At 43.1% G+C, this 19,432-nt stretch overlaps 1 protein-coding gene across 2 annotated transcripts; it reads left to right on the top strand.

Moving 5' to 3' along the window:
* Positions 1–15,378, top strand: CA7 (carbonic anhydrase 7). Of its 2 annotated transcripts, none has more exons than XM_083626548.1 (7): positions 1–223; positions 6,351–6,548; positions 9,282–9,400; positions 9,787–9,882; positions 11,455–11,517; positions 12,442–12,597; positions 13,037–15,378. In XM_083626548.1, the coding sequence occupies exons 1-7, from the start codon at positions 133–135 to the stop codon at positions 13,157–13,159; spliced, it is 846 nt and encodes a 281-aa protein (XP_083482674.1). In that variant the 5' UTR covers positions 1–132; the 3' UTR covers positions 13,160–15,378. The 2 variants fall into 2 exon arrangements, with proteins under 2 accessions (XP_083482674.1, XP_083482675.1); XM_083626549.1 differs by lacking the exon at positions 1–223 and adding an exon at positions 4,002–4,058.
* The last annotated feature ends 4,054 nt before the right edge of the window (positions 15,379–19,432 follow it).

The following is a 19,432-nucleotide window of genomic DNA, read 5'->3' as shown; positions in this document are numbered from 1 at the left end:
CGCGGCGCTTTGCTGGATGGGAAGTTGGCCGCTGGTGCCGCGGTCAGCATCCGTTGCTGTTTACTGTGGGATCGGCGTGGCTTATGCGCGTAGGTTCCCGCACACCTTCCTTGGCATCCTCCTCCCAAATAAATGCGGCATCGTGTATTTGCCAGTAATATGCGATTGAATCCCACTGGAGAACAGCGGCAGCCTGGGAGCGCCCTTTCTGATAAGGAAAGTGGTGAGGATGGGGAAATGCACCGGAGAATGAGAGAATATTTGCTTTTATGCAGGGCGCTTCTCGTTGGACCATGCCTTCAGGGTAGATAATACAGACCAACGGTCTGACTCGTATAGGGCAGCTTCCTACGCTCCTCTGTGCAAGGTTCACATCAAGCGGCATCCCGTGTTTTATTATGTATTTCGTGCTCTCATTTTGTATTTGCAGGTGGTGAACCGCCCTGTGATCTTCGGGTGAAAGGCGGAATACAAATTTAATAAATACTAATAATTTCCTGGTGCACATCTCCATCATTTATTGCAAAAAAGATTGCGGGGGTGAGGTAGGGAGAGAGCAGGTTTGTTGAGCAAGAACTCCAAATTGTACAACTTGAGTTTGCTGGCATGTGACCAAATCCCACCTGAAAGTAGCAACAACCTGGAAACACCCAAAATTCAGTTGGGTTACTCCTAGTGCTAAATAGGTGTGAATGGTATGTTCACCTTACAGAGCAGTCCTATGTAAACCTGTTCAGAAGTAATGAGCTCCGTGGGAATTCCCCTCTTCAACTTTAATGTTATAATTGAGAGATGATTTACTGCAAGAGAATGTTTCCTGTTTCCCAGCTTTCTTATCTCACATTATGCTTTTCTCTGGCTTTGTATTTGCCGTCTCAATACTGTACATTCTTCCCCTTTCTGGGATTGTAGCAACGGTTAAGTATTTGACATTCTGCTTATTGAAATAAAATGGCAACATTTTAAGATTTGTTGTCTTCTGTGACTACCCTATTGTAGATAGTCTGGAAGTGGATCACTATTTCATAATTCATATCAAAAGAACACTGGTACAGAAAGCATATAGGTTAAAAATATTGGACATAATCCCATTTAATGCAGTAGCTGAATTTTCTGTTGCAAATACCTCTCTCCAAGCACACACTTCTTCATATACATGTATTTGTATTCCCCCTCCTGCCCCCCCCAGCTCTGTATGGCTTTTTGTTTATTACAATGCAATCCTGTATATGTCTATTCACCAGTAAGTCCCACTAAATTCAGTTGGGTTTACTCCCAGCTAAATGGGCATAAAATTACAGCCTTCCTTTCTTTTTTAAAAAAGTGCATTCTCATTCTGCAACATACATTTCAAGTTGCAGTCCTATTCTATTTATCTTCATACTGAATGCAGTGGCACTTATTTTGGAGTAAACGATCACTTAATTTTTTAAAAAAGAAAAATATAACTGAATAGAAGCTAATCTCTAGATCTAATTTGTCCACCTTTTGAATGATTTTTACATATGCTTTCAGATATATAACTTCACAATAGAGAATTTGATTGGCTTCCTTTATGTTAGTGCATAACATCAATTGTAGCTACAGTTCTCATTGTAGCTCTTGAGAATGTCAGTAATTCTATTGTAACCTAAGGGGAGATACGCTGCACAAGGATAAGATACTATTTCAGAAATGCGAGTGGGGAGAATTCTTGAGTAGAGAATATTTAGCACAACCAGTGGGTGTTCTGCTCAAGACTCACTAAAACAAATGGAAGCTGGCTGTGTAAGACAACTACAGTTATTGGGAAGTAAAAATATATTCTTTTAAAAGCGGTTCTGGAGCAATTATTTGACAGATTAATAGGGAGCATAATCCAATGAGATGCTGTTCTACACAAGCAAGGTTGAAATGCATGCTATTTCAGCCCCTTGACCATTTTAGTAGCAATTTTCTGCGCTTTTCCCAGCTCTACAATGCCCTTTTTGAGATGCAGTGGCCAGGATTGTACACAGTATTCAGATATGGGGTATATTGAGCTAGTTTGATGGGGCATAATGCTAGCACTTCTGCCCTTCTTTCCAATGCTCCTTTTACACTGCAGTACCTATTGTGTGATGCAAATGTGGCTATACTGCAGAAGATCACTATATACCCCAGGTTTGTTCATGTGAGCAGTGATGACATCATCATGAAAACCGTGGGGAAATTACCATGTAAAACTCCAGTGATTTGTAAAGTTATTGGAATTGCGAACTGATTTTTTCTGGAAACACAGAAATGAGCACTTAACGTATTTTGGAATCCACTTCTAGATTTCCATAAGTAGCTTTTGCATCATGTGAAAGATGACATAAGATGCAAAAATTAAATGGTAAAGGGAGGATGGAAGAAAATGCTGCCTGAATGTAGCCTAGGAATGATTGTACCATATGTTTGTATAAAGGCATGATAATACCCTCAGTTTTGTTTCTGATTCCTTTCCTAATGATGAGCTATGGAATTCACTAGATGTAGTGATAACTGCCAACCTGGACAGCTTTAAAATATTAGACAAAACCCATGAAGAATAAGGCTGTCAATGGCTAGTAATGATTATAGATGTAATCTTCCCTGCTGAATTGCACTTCATATCTGCTTCCTCACATATTTCAGAGGTTCCAGGTTGAATGCTGTTTCTCATTAACTTTTTCGGTTATAGTGACTTATTTTATCATGTGTCACATAAGAGATAACAAATATAGAAGGAACTAACCTTTCACTACCAAGTTAAATTGCCCCTCCAAGGACAGGCCCCAAGTGGGGGACAAGAATCAAGGTTCTCCCTTTTACTGCACAATTGTACATGTAAGCCCCATTGAGTTCTGCGGGCCTTACTCCCAAGTAAATGAGTATAGGACTACAGCCTTCTGCTTGCAGGATGCAAATGATTGGTGGAGCATTTTCTCTGTTTTTAGCTATGCTGGTGGGCCTAGAAATGTTTCACATCTTTCCAGGCAAAACTGTCAATTTTGGGTTTTTTCAGTTTCTAATTTTTCTGTGTCAGTTCATGATTACAGTGGTACCTTGGTTTGCAACCATTTTGGATTACAACCATGTCAAACCCTCCCTGAAGTATGTGTCCCTTTTTTGGGATTACAACCAAATTTTTTTGGAGGCCCCATTGGCGAAAGCGCGCCTTGGGTTACAACCTGTTTTGGTTTACAGCCGGACCTCTGGAATGGATTATGGTTGTAAACCAAGGTATCACTGTATTATTCTTCTTAATAATATAAACAGGGGGGCTCTAGGTGGTTCCATCTCCCTAAAAATTGGGGCGGAGGTGGGGGTCCTGGGAGAAAGCGTTCTCTTTTGGTGACTGATGATATATCTCTTTACCCTGGCCTTTGCCACCTGAGATGTGTGTTTTCAAGGCCCACCCTATTCCTGTGAATGTAATATGTTCTAACTTTTTTTAAGATGCACTATCTAGATGCACTGAATCAACCTATGTTGCACACAATCTTTGTTGCATCAATAGCCCTTATGGAAGACCAGCAAAATGAAAGGAGCTGTGTATGTGGCATTATCTATTAACAACAACAGCAACAACAACATTTATATCCTGTCATTTCTCCCAAAGGAACCCAGGGTGGCAAACACACTAGTAATAACAAATTAAAACATATAAAGTCAATTTCAATGCAGATCCAGAAAGATCTCTACTTAAAAGGCTCAGTGGGAGAAGAATATCTTCTGTAGGTGCTGAAAAGACAATAGAGAGAGCACCTGTCTAATGTTTGCCACGAGTGAATTCGAAAGGGTATGCGTAGAATTCCAAATCCCCCATCACAAACCCCAGTCTAACTGGGTATCTCTTTCTGGGATCATATTTTAAACAGCCCTAGTTGTACACAGTGGCCTCAGGAGCAGGAACTGCTGCTGCCTCTTTAAGAGACTGACGCTGTCCCACAAGTGAGCTATTATAAAGGCAGGTAAGCTGCAGCAGCTCGGATTAAAAGAGCTGGCAGCAAAGCAGAACGAATCCGCCTGCATAATGACCGGTCATAACTGCTGGGGATATGGGCAGAAAGATGGTAGGTTATATGCAGACCCTTCCCCTTCTGCTTTGAATCCATCCCATCCTTTCTCTGCTCTTCTGCTTATTGCACTTATTGCTGTACTCCTTGCAGATGCCGACTGCATGCCATCTTTCCTAGAAAATAGGCAAAGTGCAACAGGCGCTTAAGTGGTTAACCAATAAGCAACTGTTCAATTATTGCTCGGAAGAGCCGCAAGATTCATTGCCTTTCTGCATGCTGGGGTCAAAGCATGACTTGCCTTTGCAGCAGCATCTTGTAAGTTTATTCTTCATTAGAGAAGTGCAAAGACACCAAGTCTACTGACCTTTGTTCATGACCTGTGCCCCTTTGAAGGGCCTTTCCAGATAACCTGCTGGTCAGCAATATGTACCTGCATGCCAATCAAGCATTAGTCGGCATGCAAATGGAAAATGGGGTAGCCTTTTTGTGGGAGGAAAACTGGAGAGAAAATGCATGCTCTAGCATTGATCAGGGAAAAGTGCACAGCATTAAAGCAAATCTATAGAAAATACTGTGGTACCTCAGGTTAAGTACTTAATCCGTTCTGGAGGTCCGTTCTTAACCTGAGACAGTTCTCAACCTGAAGCACCACTTTAGCTAATGGGGCCTCCTGCTGCCGCCGTGCCGCCGGAGCATGATTTCTGTTCTCATCCTGAAGCAAAGTTCTTAACCTGAAGCACTATTTCTGGGTTAGCGGAGTCTGTAACCTGAAGCGTATGTAACCTGAGGTACCACTGTAAGTCCTCACAAAATGACTGAGTAGAGGCAGGGGAGCATAGCAATTCTGGTGTTTACCATTATTTAAAAGGGCTACTTGGCTACTTCTGTCATCAGATTGTCATCAGGAGGATGAATGAAGGTAGCCCAAAATGGCATTTTCATGGACCAATTGCGGAACACATTAGAGGTTTGCATGCATAAGATCTCTGGGCAAATGTTTGGCTTCTCATTTGAAAGGTTTTCAAATAACATGCTTGGGGAAGATGTTTGCCTTGGAGAGCCTCTCCCAGAAAGCATATATGTGCTGAACTAGATGGTCCAGCTACCTCAGTGTGAAACAGCTTCATGTGTGGTCACTGTTCAAGAAAACACAACAGTTCACAGAAAAACTGCGGGCGTTAGAGAATAATGCTAGGAAAACACAACACAGCTGCCCATGGAAGGAGCCATATTTCCAAGGCAGAGCAGCACGTAATACTTTGCATATGTAAGATTCCAAGATCCAGTCCCTGGCATTTCTGGGGCACCAGGTGGTAGGGAAGACCTCTGTTTGCCAGGCAATGTAGACAATACATTGGAGATGGAGCAATTGTCTTGCTGCAAGCACTGGCCTCTGCAGCAGGGCAGGCAGCGCTAACCTGCTTTGTGTGCAGGGTTTAGGCTGACTGGGCTAGCAAAGCAGACATCCAGTGTCACTTCAGCAACGCTTAGCCTGAGACTGAGCCCTGTATAGGAGCAAGAGTTCTCTGCTTTCAGTTAAAGGGTCTCAGCTCCGAGGGAGTGGCAGAGACTCTGGTTCTACAGGAGCTTCTGCAATGGAGTCCTCTGAGGCAGTGTAATGTCCTCAAGTCGCAGAAGCACTGGCTCCACTTGTGTGGAAGTGCTGCTGGGACTGCATGCAATTCCCCATCTCACTCAGAATCCTCAACCTCATCTCTTGAATGGAGCTTGCATGCTGACAGTGGGCTGTTGCCCAAGGGAAGGGGAGCAGAACAGGTGTCTCCCAAACCCACTGGCTACACAGAAACTGGGATGGTGTTTGCGCACATGCCACACAAATGAAAATATTGAGGCTCTATTCCAGTTCTTTCACAGAAGTCAGGGTTTTTGTGGTAGAAAAAAAAAATTATTACGTTATTCCAGAATACTAGCTGAATATTGGTGATGTCATGCAGCAGCATGCCAAAACAATCTGGAAAAAATACACAGCAACTATGCCACTAGAAATGGTGTGTTCAGAAAAGTCCCTAGCTGCTGCAAAAGCAACACCTGGAGGGCTACAGTTCGTCACCCTGGTGTAGGCAACACTGAGTAAGATGTACCAATGGTTCTAATGCCCTTTGCCTGCCATATTTCACTAAAGTTACCTAGTCAGTAAAACAATGTTCTACTAGTCTGATTGCTTCGGGTTTTTCCATATAAGTCTTACTGAGACAAGCTTTAGTTTGTCCCCTGTAAATGATGGAATGCAGTACCCCAAATCCTTCTGAGGATAAATAAAAAGCCACCTCACAATGTCTGAAGGTAAGAATGATGTAACAGTTTTTCCCTTTTTCCTTCTCAAAGGACCTCCTGAGTGGTACAAGTCCTACCCCATCGCCCAAGGAAATCATCAGTCTCCAATTGATATAATCCCCACACAAGCCATTTATGACCCCTGCCTGAAGCCCCTTAGCATTTCGTATGAATCGTGCTCATCTATCGACATCTCCAACAATGGGCATTCAGTCATGGTAGACTTTAAGGATGTTGATGACAAAACGGGTAAGTGGTGCATGTTATGTTCAGTGAGGGGGAGGCGTCAACTAAGTTCACATTTAAAGCTGAATCTGTCAAATAGGCACTTTCCGAGATAATATGAGAACTGAAATACAGCCATTGTTCAAAATTCATACTTCTTCAAAAATGCATGTATTTGGGGGAAAGTGTGCACAAAATGAATACTGTAAATTAGTGAAAATAACATCGAAAAATGCATTATGCTAGGATTGCAAAAATATGTACAGTAGTCAAAACTGTACACAAAAATGTGCTTCTTAGAAGAGATTTGCATGAAAAGGAGAGGAAGGAACGATGTTTACTTTCCTCTAAGCCCCCTTGGTAGCGAAATGATATTAACATGTAACAAACAATTCCCTCTATTTTCAAAGTGCAGAGGTGAGTGTGGATCATTCAGGGGCCAAAATGGCACCATCCATGCAAAAGGAGGGAGGTATCAGCAAGCTTGGAGGAACTATAAAGTTTGCAGAAGTACCAAACATTATTTAGAAAAAGAAAGCCTGAATGGGAAGGTAAGAGCAAAAACAGTCCAATGAGGACACCATACACTTAAAGCCTATTGCTTCCCCCAGAGAATCCCGGGAACAGTGGATTACCCCTCGCAGAGCTACAATTCCCAACAACCTTCACAAAGCACAGTTCCCAAGATTCTTTGAGGAAGCCATGTATGGTATAGGTGTGACCACATGTTAAGTGGCTGCAGAACACAGGCTGGCTATTAGAGAACAAAATGGAAAACCAATTGGGATGGAGAATGGAACGGAATACCCACACTGCAGCATTCTACTGCAGGCTCCACCTGAAATGATTTCCTTGATTGGTGATTTTCTTTGGGGAAACAGCACAAGGAGAAAGAGTTAAAGAGTTAATCCTTCCCTTCTCTTCCACCATCACACCCACAATCAACTCTCTCTATACTTGGGGCAACACTGGAATTAGGGGAAAAAGCCAGATCAATCAGATACGTGGGATAGAGGAGAACTGCTGGGGAAACTTTGCTGGCCCATTGAATTTGTGTCTGTGGGGAGCAGAAGTGCCCCACACTTCTTTAGTCTGTGCCTACACACTGGTATGGTGCTGCTCCAGGTTTTTTCCAGCCAGGAAAGATGCCTTAAAAGCTATAGTTACAGAGCAGCTGAGTCTCCAGTGACAGGTGAGGAACGCCCATGGTGCCATTTATCAAGTACAGTATTAAGTTGCAGCCTTTGGAATACGTAAGACTTAACTTGTGAAGAACAGTAGTAGATGCCATTCAGCGAATCCTTCATTTACAGTGGTATTTAGTGACAATGAATGGGACTGTAATGAATCCATTCTCACTTAAGCTTTAGTACGGTGCTTCTGTGCTGCAATAATGCATGAGGTCAAATCCATGTCTGAGTACCGGTATATGCTTGTGCATTATATGACAGGGGTGGGCAACCTGTGGCCCTCTTAATGTTGAGCTCCTCTGTCTGCGCCAGCCATCATGGTCAGTGGTCAGGGACATGGGCGTAGCTGGGGGGGGCAGGGAGGGGCAGCTGCTTCTCCTAAATCAATAAAAATACATAGCAAACTGAAGTTCTGCCCCCCTAAAAAAAGGCCTGCCACCCCCCAACAAAAATCCTGACTACACCCATGGTCAGGGATGATGGGAGTTGTAGTCCAACAACATCTTGAAGACCTGAGGTTGGGGAAGTCTGGTCTGCGATATAACAAGCTCTTCTAGTGCTCACTTTCAGTTTGCACTGGGTTGTCATCACTCAGGCTTGGCTCCAGGTGTGTCCTCTTGGCAGGGTGGGGGTGTCTCCAACACAGAGGCGTAGCTGGGGGCGCACAATGGGTGCCACACCGCAGGGGGCGGCACTTACCGCTGTGCCTGCAGTGCGCCCTCGGCCCGAACATCTTGTAGGAAGCACTGCAGTCTAGTAGCAGAGCACAAGCTTGACATGCAAAGGGTCCCAAATTCAATCCCTAACAGGGAAAGACTCCTGCCTGAAATCCAGAAGAGTATAGACCAGGCATGTAAAAGAAGCTCAAAAGAAGCTCAACAACCTCAATCCTTAAAAAAGGTCAACAACTTTGGTCAACCCTCATGCATGTTCATTTCATCAAATCTAGCCCTCTTTGAAAAAAGTTTGGGCACCCCTGGTATAGACAGTAATGAGCTAGTGGTTGATATTTAGGAATCTCTCTCTAGTTTTTGGGGTTGAATTTCTTTGTGGATTTATTTAATTCATTATTTAGTTCCACCAGTAGATGGCACTGTACTTAGGTATATGTAGATGGAGTCTGGTATTTTCTTTTACTGGTCTGTTCTTGTTGAAGAGAGACTGTTTCTCTTCTCTCTTTTTTGTAAGCAGCTTATAAGAACCTTGCGATGTCAAGAATATGCTACCTGGGTTTGTTTGCTTTCCTCCTCCCTCCCTGTACATTTCCTTTTCCTTTTCGTGCTGTGTCTTTTTAGACTGTAAGCCTGAGGAGCAGGGACTGTGCTTATAAATCTGTAATCAATTCTGAGAGCCCTTCTGGCAATGTGAATACCGGTACCATCTGTAAATAAAGCAGATACAGTATTGCAAAGACGTCTTCAGTGCTCACTTATCGAAAGGGAACCAAGCCTTGTTTTGTTGCACCTGGGACTTTCCCCTGTTAGAGCTATTGAGGTGGGTGGAGGGATGTATAATATGGTCAGTTTCATGGAAGCCAGTTGCCAGTTTTCTGTCTTCTTGGTTGCAGCGGTCAGTGGAGGGCCACTGGAAGATCCTTACAGGCTGAAACAATTCCATTTTCATTGGGGGGCAAGCCAAGACTCCGGATCAGAGCACACCATCGATGGCAACCCTTTTCCTTGCGAGGCGAGTCATAAATCTTGGATGTCTTTTAAACCCCCTTTTTAAATATACAAACTTGCGCTGGGGTTGCAGAGAAAATCATAGGATGTCAGATTTCTGTGGTCTCCAGAAATCACACCAGCGATGGAGAAGCAGGGCCAGCATCAGTGCTGATTTCGGGTGAGATCTCTCCCAAAATTGGCACAATTTCACTTGAAATCAACACTGATGGAGCTGCCACTTCTCCATCAGCAACTGATTTGGCGGAGCATGTGGTGCAGGCAGCGGTGGCAGGTATGACGGCCCAGGTGGCAGCGGGAGTGATGTCAGGGCAGCACTCTCTGTTTTGCCTCAAGTGACGGAACGGGGTGTGCTGCCCCTGAATACTGATGTTTGACTTGTCTCCCCAGCTCCATTTAGTTCACTGGAATGCTAAGAAATATGTGACCTTTGAAGAGGCAGCAGCGGCTCCAGATGGCTTAGCAGTGATTGGTGTTTTCTTAGAGGTAAGAGCCACAAAACTTGTTGCACTTAGAAATATAGAAGTGTAAGGTTGGAAGAGGATGCCAAGATCATCTTGTTCACCCACCTGCAGTGCAGGAATCACAGCTGAAGAATCCCTGATTGATGACCACCCAACATCTCTTTAAAAACCTCCCATGAAGGTTTTTATTTCCTTTAGTGGTTTTTAAAAACTTTTTATTATGTGTGTGGCACCACCAACGTGCATGACACTGTATAAGAAGACCAGTCTTTGCCATGAGGAGCTTAGTCTAAAATTCAGCACAAGGGAGAGTATAGAGCAGCGGTGGCGAACCTATGGCATGTGTGCCAAAGTGGGAACACGGAGCCCTCACTGCTGGCACACGCGCCATTGGCCCTGTTGTTTTTTCCATTTGTGCTCGCACTCCTTCCCAAACTACTGTGTGCATCCACTGCTTAAACCAGCAATTGTATTCCGCGATTGATCTGTTTTTCAATTGGCTACGGCAGTGGCTGTTTCTGATTGGGTGTAACAGCGTTCATTATTTGACCCTCGTGATTTTTTCCCTGCACTTTTTTAGTGCTGCATGGCAATTCCCAGCTAGTAGGGGAGTGCGCCTGGCGGGAGGGGGGAAGAGGGAGGGAGAAGGCAAAAATGGTGGTGATTTTTCTGTTCTGTCTCTCCCAAAAAAGCTCAACAACTTTGGGCACTTTGCGATAAATAAGTGGGTTTTGGTTTGCAGTTTGGGCACTCGGTCTCTAAAAGGTTCGCCACCACTGGTATAGAGGGAGAGTAAAAAGAGAATGAGATGCATTCAGCTAAATTGCTCACAGTTAGAGGCTCTGGCTGCATAAATACTGTACCATACTTTTAATGCACGTTTAAAGTGCATGGCTCCCCTGAAAGAAGCCTGGGAATTATCATTTGCTAAGGAAGCTGACGGTTGTAGGTCTGTAGGAGTAAACTACAGTTCCCAGGATTATTTCAGGGAACTCATGTGGTTCAAATGTATGGTGTGTATACAGCCTAAGTTTCAGCAATGGATGAGGTTTAAGGCAGGGATGTAATGTGGCCCTTGGCTTAATTTCTACACAGTAGCTACAGTATCTGTTCAGAGCTCTGGCAAGTGTGACCTGTCCTTCCCCCAGCTGCCTAGGAAGAGAGGAAGGAAGGAAGTGGCCCCACCCACTGCTGGCAGGCAACCCCAGAGAAGATGCAGTCCCCAAAAGAAAAAAAGGTGGTCCATCCATGATCTAAGTCTAGAGGTTGTACCACAGAAAAAATGGCTTTGAGGAAGGATTTGAGGAAAGGAAGAGAGGGGGCAGGTGTTTTGGAAGGCAGGAAGGACAGAAAAGGAGAAAGAGTAGAGTTGTCCAAGACACTGGGGAACCTCAAAAGACTCTTCCCTTTTTCTGGTAGCATTTTCCAGGCACTTGTTTCAGTGTTTGAGGGGGAAATAAAACGCTGAAAAACAAAGCGGTGATAGAGAATGGCAGCTCCTGGTTTGTTGAAACACTTCCTTTTTTTTTTTTTTTTTTTTTTTTTTTTTGCAAAATCCACATTCTTAGGCATCTCTCTCATTTTAAACTCTTAGATTGGAGAAGAACATGCCAGTATGAACAGATTGACAGATGCCTTGTACATGGTCAAGTTTAAGGTAAGTTTAAAATACAAATGCAAAGTTTGTTTTGTGTCACGGAAGACTGTTCCGAAACTCCAATTGGTCTAGAATGTGGCAGCCATGATGCCAGTGGGATTGGGTTGGTGGGGCACACAGGAGAGATCCTTCTCAGTGGCTGCTCCCAGACTTTGGAACTCCCTTCCTAAGGAGGCCAGATTGGCTCCCTCCTCACCGTCCTTCTGCCAGCAGGTGAAGTCTTATTCTAACAGGCTTTGGCGAACTGACTGTTTTTAAGGAAAGGCCTTTTAATAGTGCTGTACTGTTTTTACTATCTGTATTTTAATCGACTTGTTTTAATTCTATTATTGTTTAATTGCTTTTAGACTATTACAGTATATTTTGTTTTTAGCGTTTTGTATTTTATCTATGCGGTTACAATTTGTGTAAGGCACCTTGAGTCCCAGTCTGTGGAAAAGGCAGAATATCATCATCATCATCCCATTACACCAACCCCATACCCGTTGCATTGGTAACCAAATCATTTCTGTGCTCAGGGTACTTCAGACTGTCACTGTTTTTGGGTGGGATTCAACCATACACCAACAAATTCAGCTTGTGCAACAAATCTGCTTCCTCCCCAAAATAAATCTTGATCAACACTGATGTAATTAAATGACCTCTGAAATTAATATGATGCAATGCTTCCCATAAATATCTCCCCACCTGGAATTTTGCAAAGTCCTAGTCTTACATGTTAACCACTACACCATGATGACACGTCATGTATTTTTTTCAGTTCCCTTCTCCTTTTTAGCTAAATCCAATATTTGATCAGCTATTGGACAAGAGCAATAGCTTTGCTTTGCTTTTGCAGATTCCAGAAGGTTTTGTAAAAACAATTTAGTTTGTACCTTTAATTTCTACTTTTAATTTTCTAAACCATGCCCATGCTTTTCTCAGGGAACCAGAGCCCAGTTCAAGTCTTTTGACCCAAGCAGCCTCCTGCCCTCTTGCCTCGATTACTGGACATATCCTGGATCCTTGACAACACCTCCTCTTAATGAGAGTGTGACCTGGATAGTGCTAAAGGAGACCATCAGAATATCCGATAAACAGGTAAATCTTGGGTGGCAGAGGGTGAGGGGCTGTCCTTTTTTTGCACAGAAGTGCCCATGCTGTCTGCTCTTAAAATCCTGGACACCACACACACAAAAATGCTATTTTATTTATGAACATATAGGGGGGGAAACCCAAGAAGGGAGAGAAGCAGCCTTGACGTTTCCCATCAGTCGTTAGCACCTGGACAGCAGACTGTCATGTCACCTGGTCACAGTCTCCCTCTACAGTGAGATAGATTGCATTTCTGTGTTAATTTATTTATTTCTATAGTTGCAGCTATCAATTAGGATATGCAAATACTATGCAAATCTGTGTCCTCTTTGGTCCACTTTTTGGGCAACATGTAAATTGCCATCCTAAATCCATTTGCGCTTTCCTTTCTTCATGAGCTCTGGCGCGACTTAAACAAGTAATATCAAGTCCCCTGAATTTACAGATGGAGAAATTCCGTACCCTCCTCTTCACCACAGAAGAAGATGAAAGAATCCAGATGGTGAATAACTTCCGTCCCGCTCAGCCACTTAAGGGAAGAGTGGTTCGTGCTTCATTCAAGGCTTAAGGAGGTGTGCATGCATGTAGGAGAAATAACAACTGAACATCAACACATCCAAAGGGCTTCAATATTGGCAAACAGAAGAAAAAGGATAATAGACCTGCAGCTTAGAAAACCATCTCAGTGGAACCCTTGAACATCCAAAGTATTGGATCTTAGCATGGATTAAATGAAAATATATGGTAATGTACCGTGCCCATGCTAATCTGGGCTCCCTTCCTAAGTACTGAAAATTACTTTCTGTTATTATTTTTCAAAATAATACCTGGGACAGTCCTTATTTTGCAGTTAGGTCTCTTGGAGCAAACTCCTCAATCTGTCATTATCTTCCAATGAGAAAAATGGTGGGGGTGTTGTGTAAGGTGTCCTGGGAACCTTTCCCCCCGAAGGGTGGGATATAAACCCTTAAATAAATACAGTGGTACCTCGGGTTAAGTACTTAATTCGTTCTGGAGGTCTGTTCTTAACCTGAAACTGTTCTTAACCTGAAGCACAACTTTAGCTAATGGGGCCTTCTGCTGCCGCCGCACCGCTGGAGCCCAATTTCTGTTCTTATCCTGAAGCAAAGTTCTTAACCTGAAGCACTATTTCTGGGTTAGCAGAGTGTGTAACCTGAAGCGTATGTAACCCAAGGTACAACTGTAATTAGGCTTTGGAAGACAGGGGGTGGGCATGGTCCTTATTGTAAGAATCATCTTATTGCATCTGTTTGATGGACACAACTACAAAATAAGTTTCTAGCCTTCAAAGTAGCAGAGAACAGTGTATTGAGGGCACAGCTGAGGGCTCAGAAAGCAAAAGGTGCCTTTGGCACTCACAGAATGGGGTTCTGCTCCCTATAAAGCTACTTAAAGCAGTCCACTTAAACTTTTGCAAACACTAGATTCTGGGAGAAGCCAACGAATTGCAACTGGAAGAAACTGTTCAGATAAAGCATATAAATCTGGCTGTTCTGATATGATGAGTTCCTCACTGAATTTAGGTGACTAGGTGTTTCAGATCATTGTAATTCTACTGAACATTCTGTTTTATTCATAGTATAAGTAAAGGGCCTGGCTGGAACAAAATGTTGCATTGCGGAGCTCTCCTGTTCACTGCACCTGTCAGCCAGCCAGCCAGCCATGCCCTCCTCCACAACGCTCCATTCCACTTCCCCTCCCACCCAGTTTTCTGGTCCATTCCACTTCCAACAGTTAGTCAGTATTTTGTGCCCACTCAGCATGCTCAGTCCTCATTGGGATTTCTTTGTGTTTTCCTCCACCCAACAAGCAGCAACACCTATGGCTAAGGATGGAGGAGAAATTTAATTCAGTGTACATTTAAAGCTGAATCTATAAAATTTGCACTTTCCTAAACAATATGCAAACTGAAGCACAGCTATCCTTTGAAATTCACACTTTTCCAGATGTTGTGATGCAGTTCTCCAACCAATAAAAATGCATTTATTAGAGGAACATGTGAATGAATATGATGGTATCAGTGAAAATAACATACAAAAATGTATTATATTAGGGAAATTGCTTGACAAAATGTATATGCTGGTCAAAACTGCATATAAAAAGTGTGTGTTTTTAGGAGACATTCACACTAAGATGCTGATGAATTTTAAGGAGGATTCTTTTTAAAATGGCAAAATACTGCAAAATGTGGATAACTGAATTTAAGACTGGAAAAATGAGAAGCTTAAAGAACCAAAACTGACAGATCCTTCCATCCCTCCAAAATGTCTCAACATCAGAAATAGAAGGAATGATGAATGCAGGCAGATTCAGATGTGGAAGAAGGGACTCGCCAATGAGCAACTGAACAGGCATAGCAGACACTGCACTGGCACAAAGTTGTGCCACACTAGGACAAAAGGGTTAATGTCTCCTGATCAGTTGACTGTCATAGTCCAAAAATAAAGTAGCAGGAATACTTGGGAAATTGCAATGAAAAGTCTTGCAGTTTTTCTGATTAGAATTAACAGGACACCAGGGGCAATATTTTTTATAATCATAGACATTTAATAGTTGTGCTCTTAGGTATTCTTATAGCAGTGAGGCCTATAAAAAGCAAAAGGAAGTTTTGCTTGACTGAAACTATGGGTTGCTTTGTTGCTCTTGACTGAACTCCATTGCCCTTCATGGTACATATATTTTTGTTCCAATCGATCCTCTTCAAAGTTGTACCTGATGTATTATAAATCTGACTTTGCACAATAAAATAAAAAAGGTTCAACCTAATTGTAGTCTATTCTCACTCATTTTCCTGCTGATCTATAATGCTGATGCTGTGATATAATTCCGAAGCTGCCGTCTCTTCATCAAAATAAATGAGAAATGGGGGAGGGATTCAAGCACATACCATAAATTTAGGTTTGTGCAATTGAAGTGGATTAAAGTGTTCTGCTGCTCTAGCACAACAAATTCACTTTGAAAAATAGTCTGACCTTTTGCCCTTTGGAAACAGGCAAGAAAATGCATTGAAAGGTGTGGGATGAACAAATAACTAACAAGAAGATGCAGAAACACCTGCAAGCAAATCAGGAAGAATAAATAGACCTGCTGGGTTACATGACAAGCTGTGGAAACAGGAAACGCAATAGCACCTGCTTAACATTTCCCTAAAGGGAGATGGGGAGACACAAAACTGCAGGCAGATTTTCAGGCTGTGCCCACACCAGACATTAAACACATTTAGCCAAAGGATCCTGGGAACTGTAGTTTGTTAAGGGGGCTGGATATTGTAGTTCTCACAGTAAACTACATGTCCTAGTATTCTTTGGGAGGGGTGTGTGCTTTAAATATGTAAGCAGCTGTAGTTTATGTTTCTGACAGTAATGTTCGTCTCATAAAGAACCCTCTTAATTAAAGTTCTGAAGAACTGCAGGGCTCCCGAGTTAGAAAACCTCAGCTCTGTCTCCCCCACCTCCCATCACAATGGCTGTTACGTTTTATGAACATGAAAAGATGCCTTATACTGATTCAGTCCATTGGTCCATCTTGCTCAGCATTGTCTCACAGCCTTTCTTAACCTTGTGTTCCCAGATGTTGCTGGCCTACAACTCCCATCATCCCTGACCACTGATCGTGCTAGCTAGGGATGGTGGGACTTGTAGTCCAACCATAGCTGGGGACCCAAGACAGAGAAAGGCTGGACTCCGTGCTGACTGACAGTGGCTCTCCTGAGTATCAGGCAGGGATCTTTTTCATCTCTACCTAGAGATGCTGGGGATTGAAGATGGGGTCTTCTGGGTGTAAAGCACATGCTGTTCTACTGACCCATGTCCTTTCCTACCATGCTCTTTTCACCCTTGTTCCCCTAGGCTCCAGACGGTCAGCCACTGTCTCTGCTATATAGGTGACTTCTGTATACTGGAGGTATACAGCAAGTACTAACTAATAAAAATGGATAATGAAAAAGCTAGTTTGCACATGCCATCTAGTGGCCTTGGTTGACCTAGGCAGCAATTTTATGCCCTTACAGTGGCACTTCTAGTTATGAACTTCATTTGTTCTGGAAGTTTGTTCTTAAGCTGAAACTGTTCTTATCCCGAGGCACGCTTTCGCTAATGGGGCCTCCCGCTGCTCACAGCATCTGGCGTGCAATTTCCGTTCACATCCTGGGGCAAAGTTCGCAACCAGGAGCAGCTACTTCCGGGTTAGCGGAGCTCGTAACCTGAAGCGTTCGTAACCAGAGGTACCACTGTAGTTGAGAGTAAGTCCCCATGTATGCAATACATTTAAAACAGCACCATACCACTTTAAACAATCATGGCTTTCCCTCCGAGAATCCTGGGAACTGTAGAGTGCCCTTTGACCATGCTGCTTGGAGCTGATGGGAGCTGGGAGTCCAACAACCCCTAGGGGGTCACAGGTTCCCCACTCTTGCTTTTTGAGGATAGAGATCAATCCAAATTGGGGTTGTCTAAGAACCTCCTTTGTTCCTGAGAATTCACAGCTGGCAATTCAGCTAGCTGTACACTTGTAACACTTGAGACAATATTGAAAGTTGCTTTTGAATCCTTTCATGTGCCGAGAGTTGAAGGAGGTGTTGCTAGACATGCCGTCTCTCTTGTGGCACAACAAGCGATCATGTGGGGCGCATTCCAGGTGTGACTGATCAGGAAATGGGTGCAAGTGACAAAGTACAGCGAGGCGATTTGCACCGGTGGGGTTTCAAAGTTGCACAAAGGTTGAGGAGATAGATACAGCATGAAAGCAATCCAGAGGCTGCACGATAAGGCCATATGATAAGTCTCTTATCACATAGCTCCTTGTAAAGGCTTTCAGCAACACCCTTCTTCACTTCTGAAGGTATTTCAGGTCATTCTGGATAATAATAATAAAATACTGTGCTGTGCCATAGGCAACACTTGCACTTCTAAGTTCCCAACGTACTTGCTGGGAAATGAGGACTGTTGAAATCTTTGAGGGTTCTCTTTCAGTAGGGATGGCGCAGAAATTCAGTTCACATTTAAATGTGAACTTACCTAACTCACACTTTCTGAAGCAAAATGTGAACTGAAACACAGCCATCCTTGAAAATTCAAAAAGGTTTCCAAATTTTGCAGTGCAGTTGTCCAACAAAGTAATGTATTTGAAAATGCATATACTAGGATAAAGTGTGCATTAAAATGCTTATGTTAATGAACATAATATACACTGTATATTGCATTGTATGAGGGAAATTTGCTTCGCAAAAATATGTCTTTTAGGTAGAATTACATACAAAAGTGTGTGTATTAGGAGAAGAAACCAGCAGGGGTTTCATGAAGACTGTTTGAAAATAAATACCGTATTTTTCGCTCTATAAGACGCACCAGACCACAAGATGCACCTAGTTTTGGGAGGAGGAAAACAAAACAAAAAAATATTCTGAATCTCAGAAGCTAGAACAGCAAGAGGGATCGCTGCGCAGTGAAAGCAGCAATCCCTCTTGCTGTTCTGGCTTCTGGGATAGTTGCGCAGCCTGCGTTTGCTCCATAAGACGCACACACATTTCCCCTTACTTTTTAGGAGGGAAAAAGTGAGTCTTATAGAGCAAAAAATACGGTAAATTGCAAACTGATGTGGAAATGTGGAGAACTGAACCTAACATTGTAAAAATGTAACATTTCAAGACTGATTGTTTCACTAATCCACAGCTTTAAGTGGAAGTAACAGAAACTGGGCACTGAATCATTATTACCAGGGTTGAGGTGACTCTCAGCTATGTCACACAATGAGTTGTGAACTGGCAGTGACAGAAAGAGATACTGGGTTTGTGGTGGATAGCTCAATGAATATGTTGGATCAGTGTGCAAGTGGCTCTAAAAAGGTGGATTCTATGTTAGTCATCATTAGAAAAGGAATTGAAAATCGATATCATAACGCTGTTACTTGGCTGGACTGTGTATCAAGCTAGAAAAAGAAGGTTATGGGAATAGCTGCCACTATGTCAGCTGCCACTATGTATGTGAAGTGTGAATACTTTGATGAGTAAAGGAAGGTAAACAAGTTAATACCAGAAGGGTACGTAGCTGGTGCATATGCATGAAAGGACAGGGAATTAAATTTACGGGACTGAAACTAAAATTAAAGGGCAACTAAGTAGTGAAGGAAAATAAAGTTGTATTTTGACCACTGGCACTTAGATGCAATATCTTGTCCCTTCTGTATTTACTCTGTTTGAAATTTGTTTGCGTTTCTGGGACCACAGGATTTGCTTTCTGTTTTTTATTCTCAAGGTTCAAAGGTAGATTCTGCTCTAGTAATAGTGGATAATGTTTTGCTGTGACCTATGGCTGGCATGTAGAGCCAGCCTGTCTGGGTTGCCCATTCTCATACTTATGGAAAAATTGGCCTTGTGCATTTATTAAAATACTAATCTGTCAGTAACTGAGTGTGACTGCAAATTTACAGCTAGAAGTGGTACTGGACGTATCCACTGCCTGCAGTAGGGAGTGTGTGGCGCTGTGGTCTAAACCACTGAGCCTCTTGGGCTTGCTAATCGGAAGGTTGGCGGTTCGAATCTGTGCAATGGGGTGAGCTCCTGTTGCTCTGTCCCAACTCCTGCCAACCTAGCAGTTTGAAAGCACACTAGTGCAAGTAGATAAATAGGTACCACTGTGGCGGGAAGGTAAACAGTGTTTCCGTGCACTCTGGCTACATTCACAGTGTTTCGTTGCGCCAGAAGTGGTTTAGTCATGTTGGCCACATGACCTGGAAAGCTGTCTGTGGACAAATGCTGGCTCCCTCTACCTGAAGCGAGATGAGCGCTGCACCCCATAGTCACCTTTGACTGGACTTTACTGTC

Source organism: Podarcis filfolensis, assembly GCF_964270895.1.
Source record: "Podarcis filfolensis genome assembly, chromosome: 8".
NCBI lineage: Eukaryota > Metazoa > Chordata > Lepidosauria > Squamata > Lacertidae > Podarcis > Podarcis filfolensis.
This window is presented reverse-complemented; position numbering and strand designations above follow the sequence as displayed.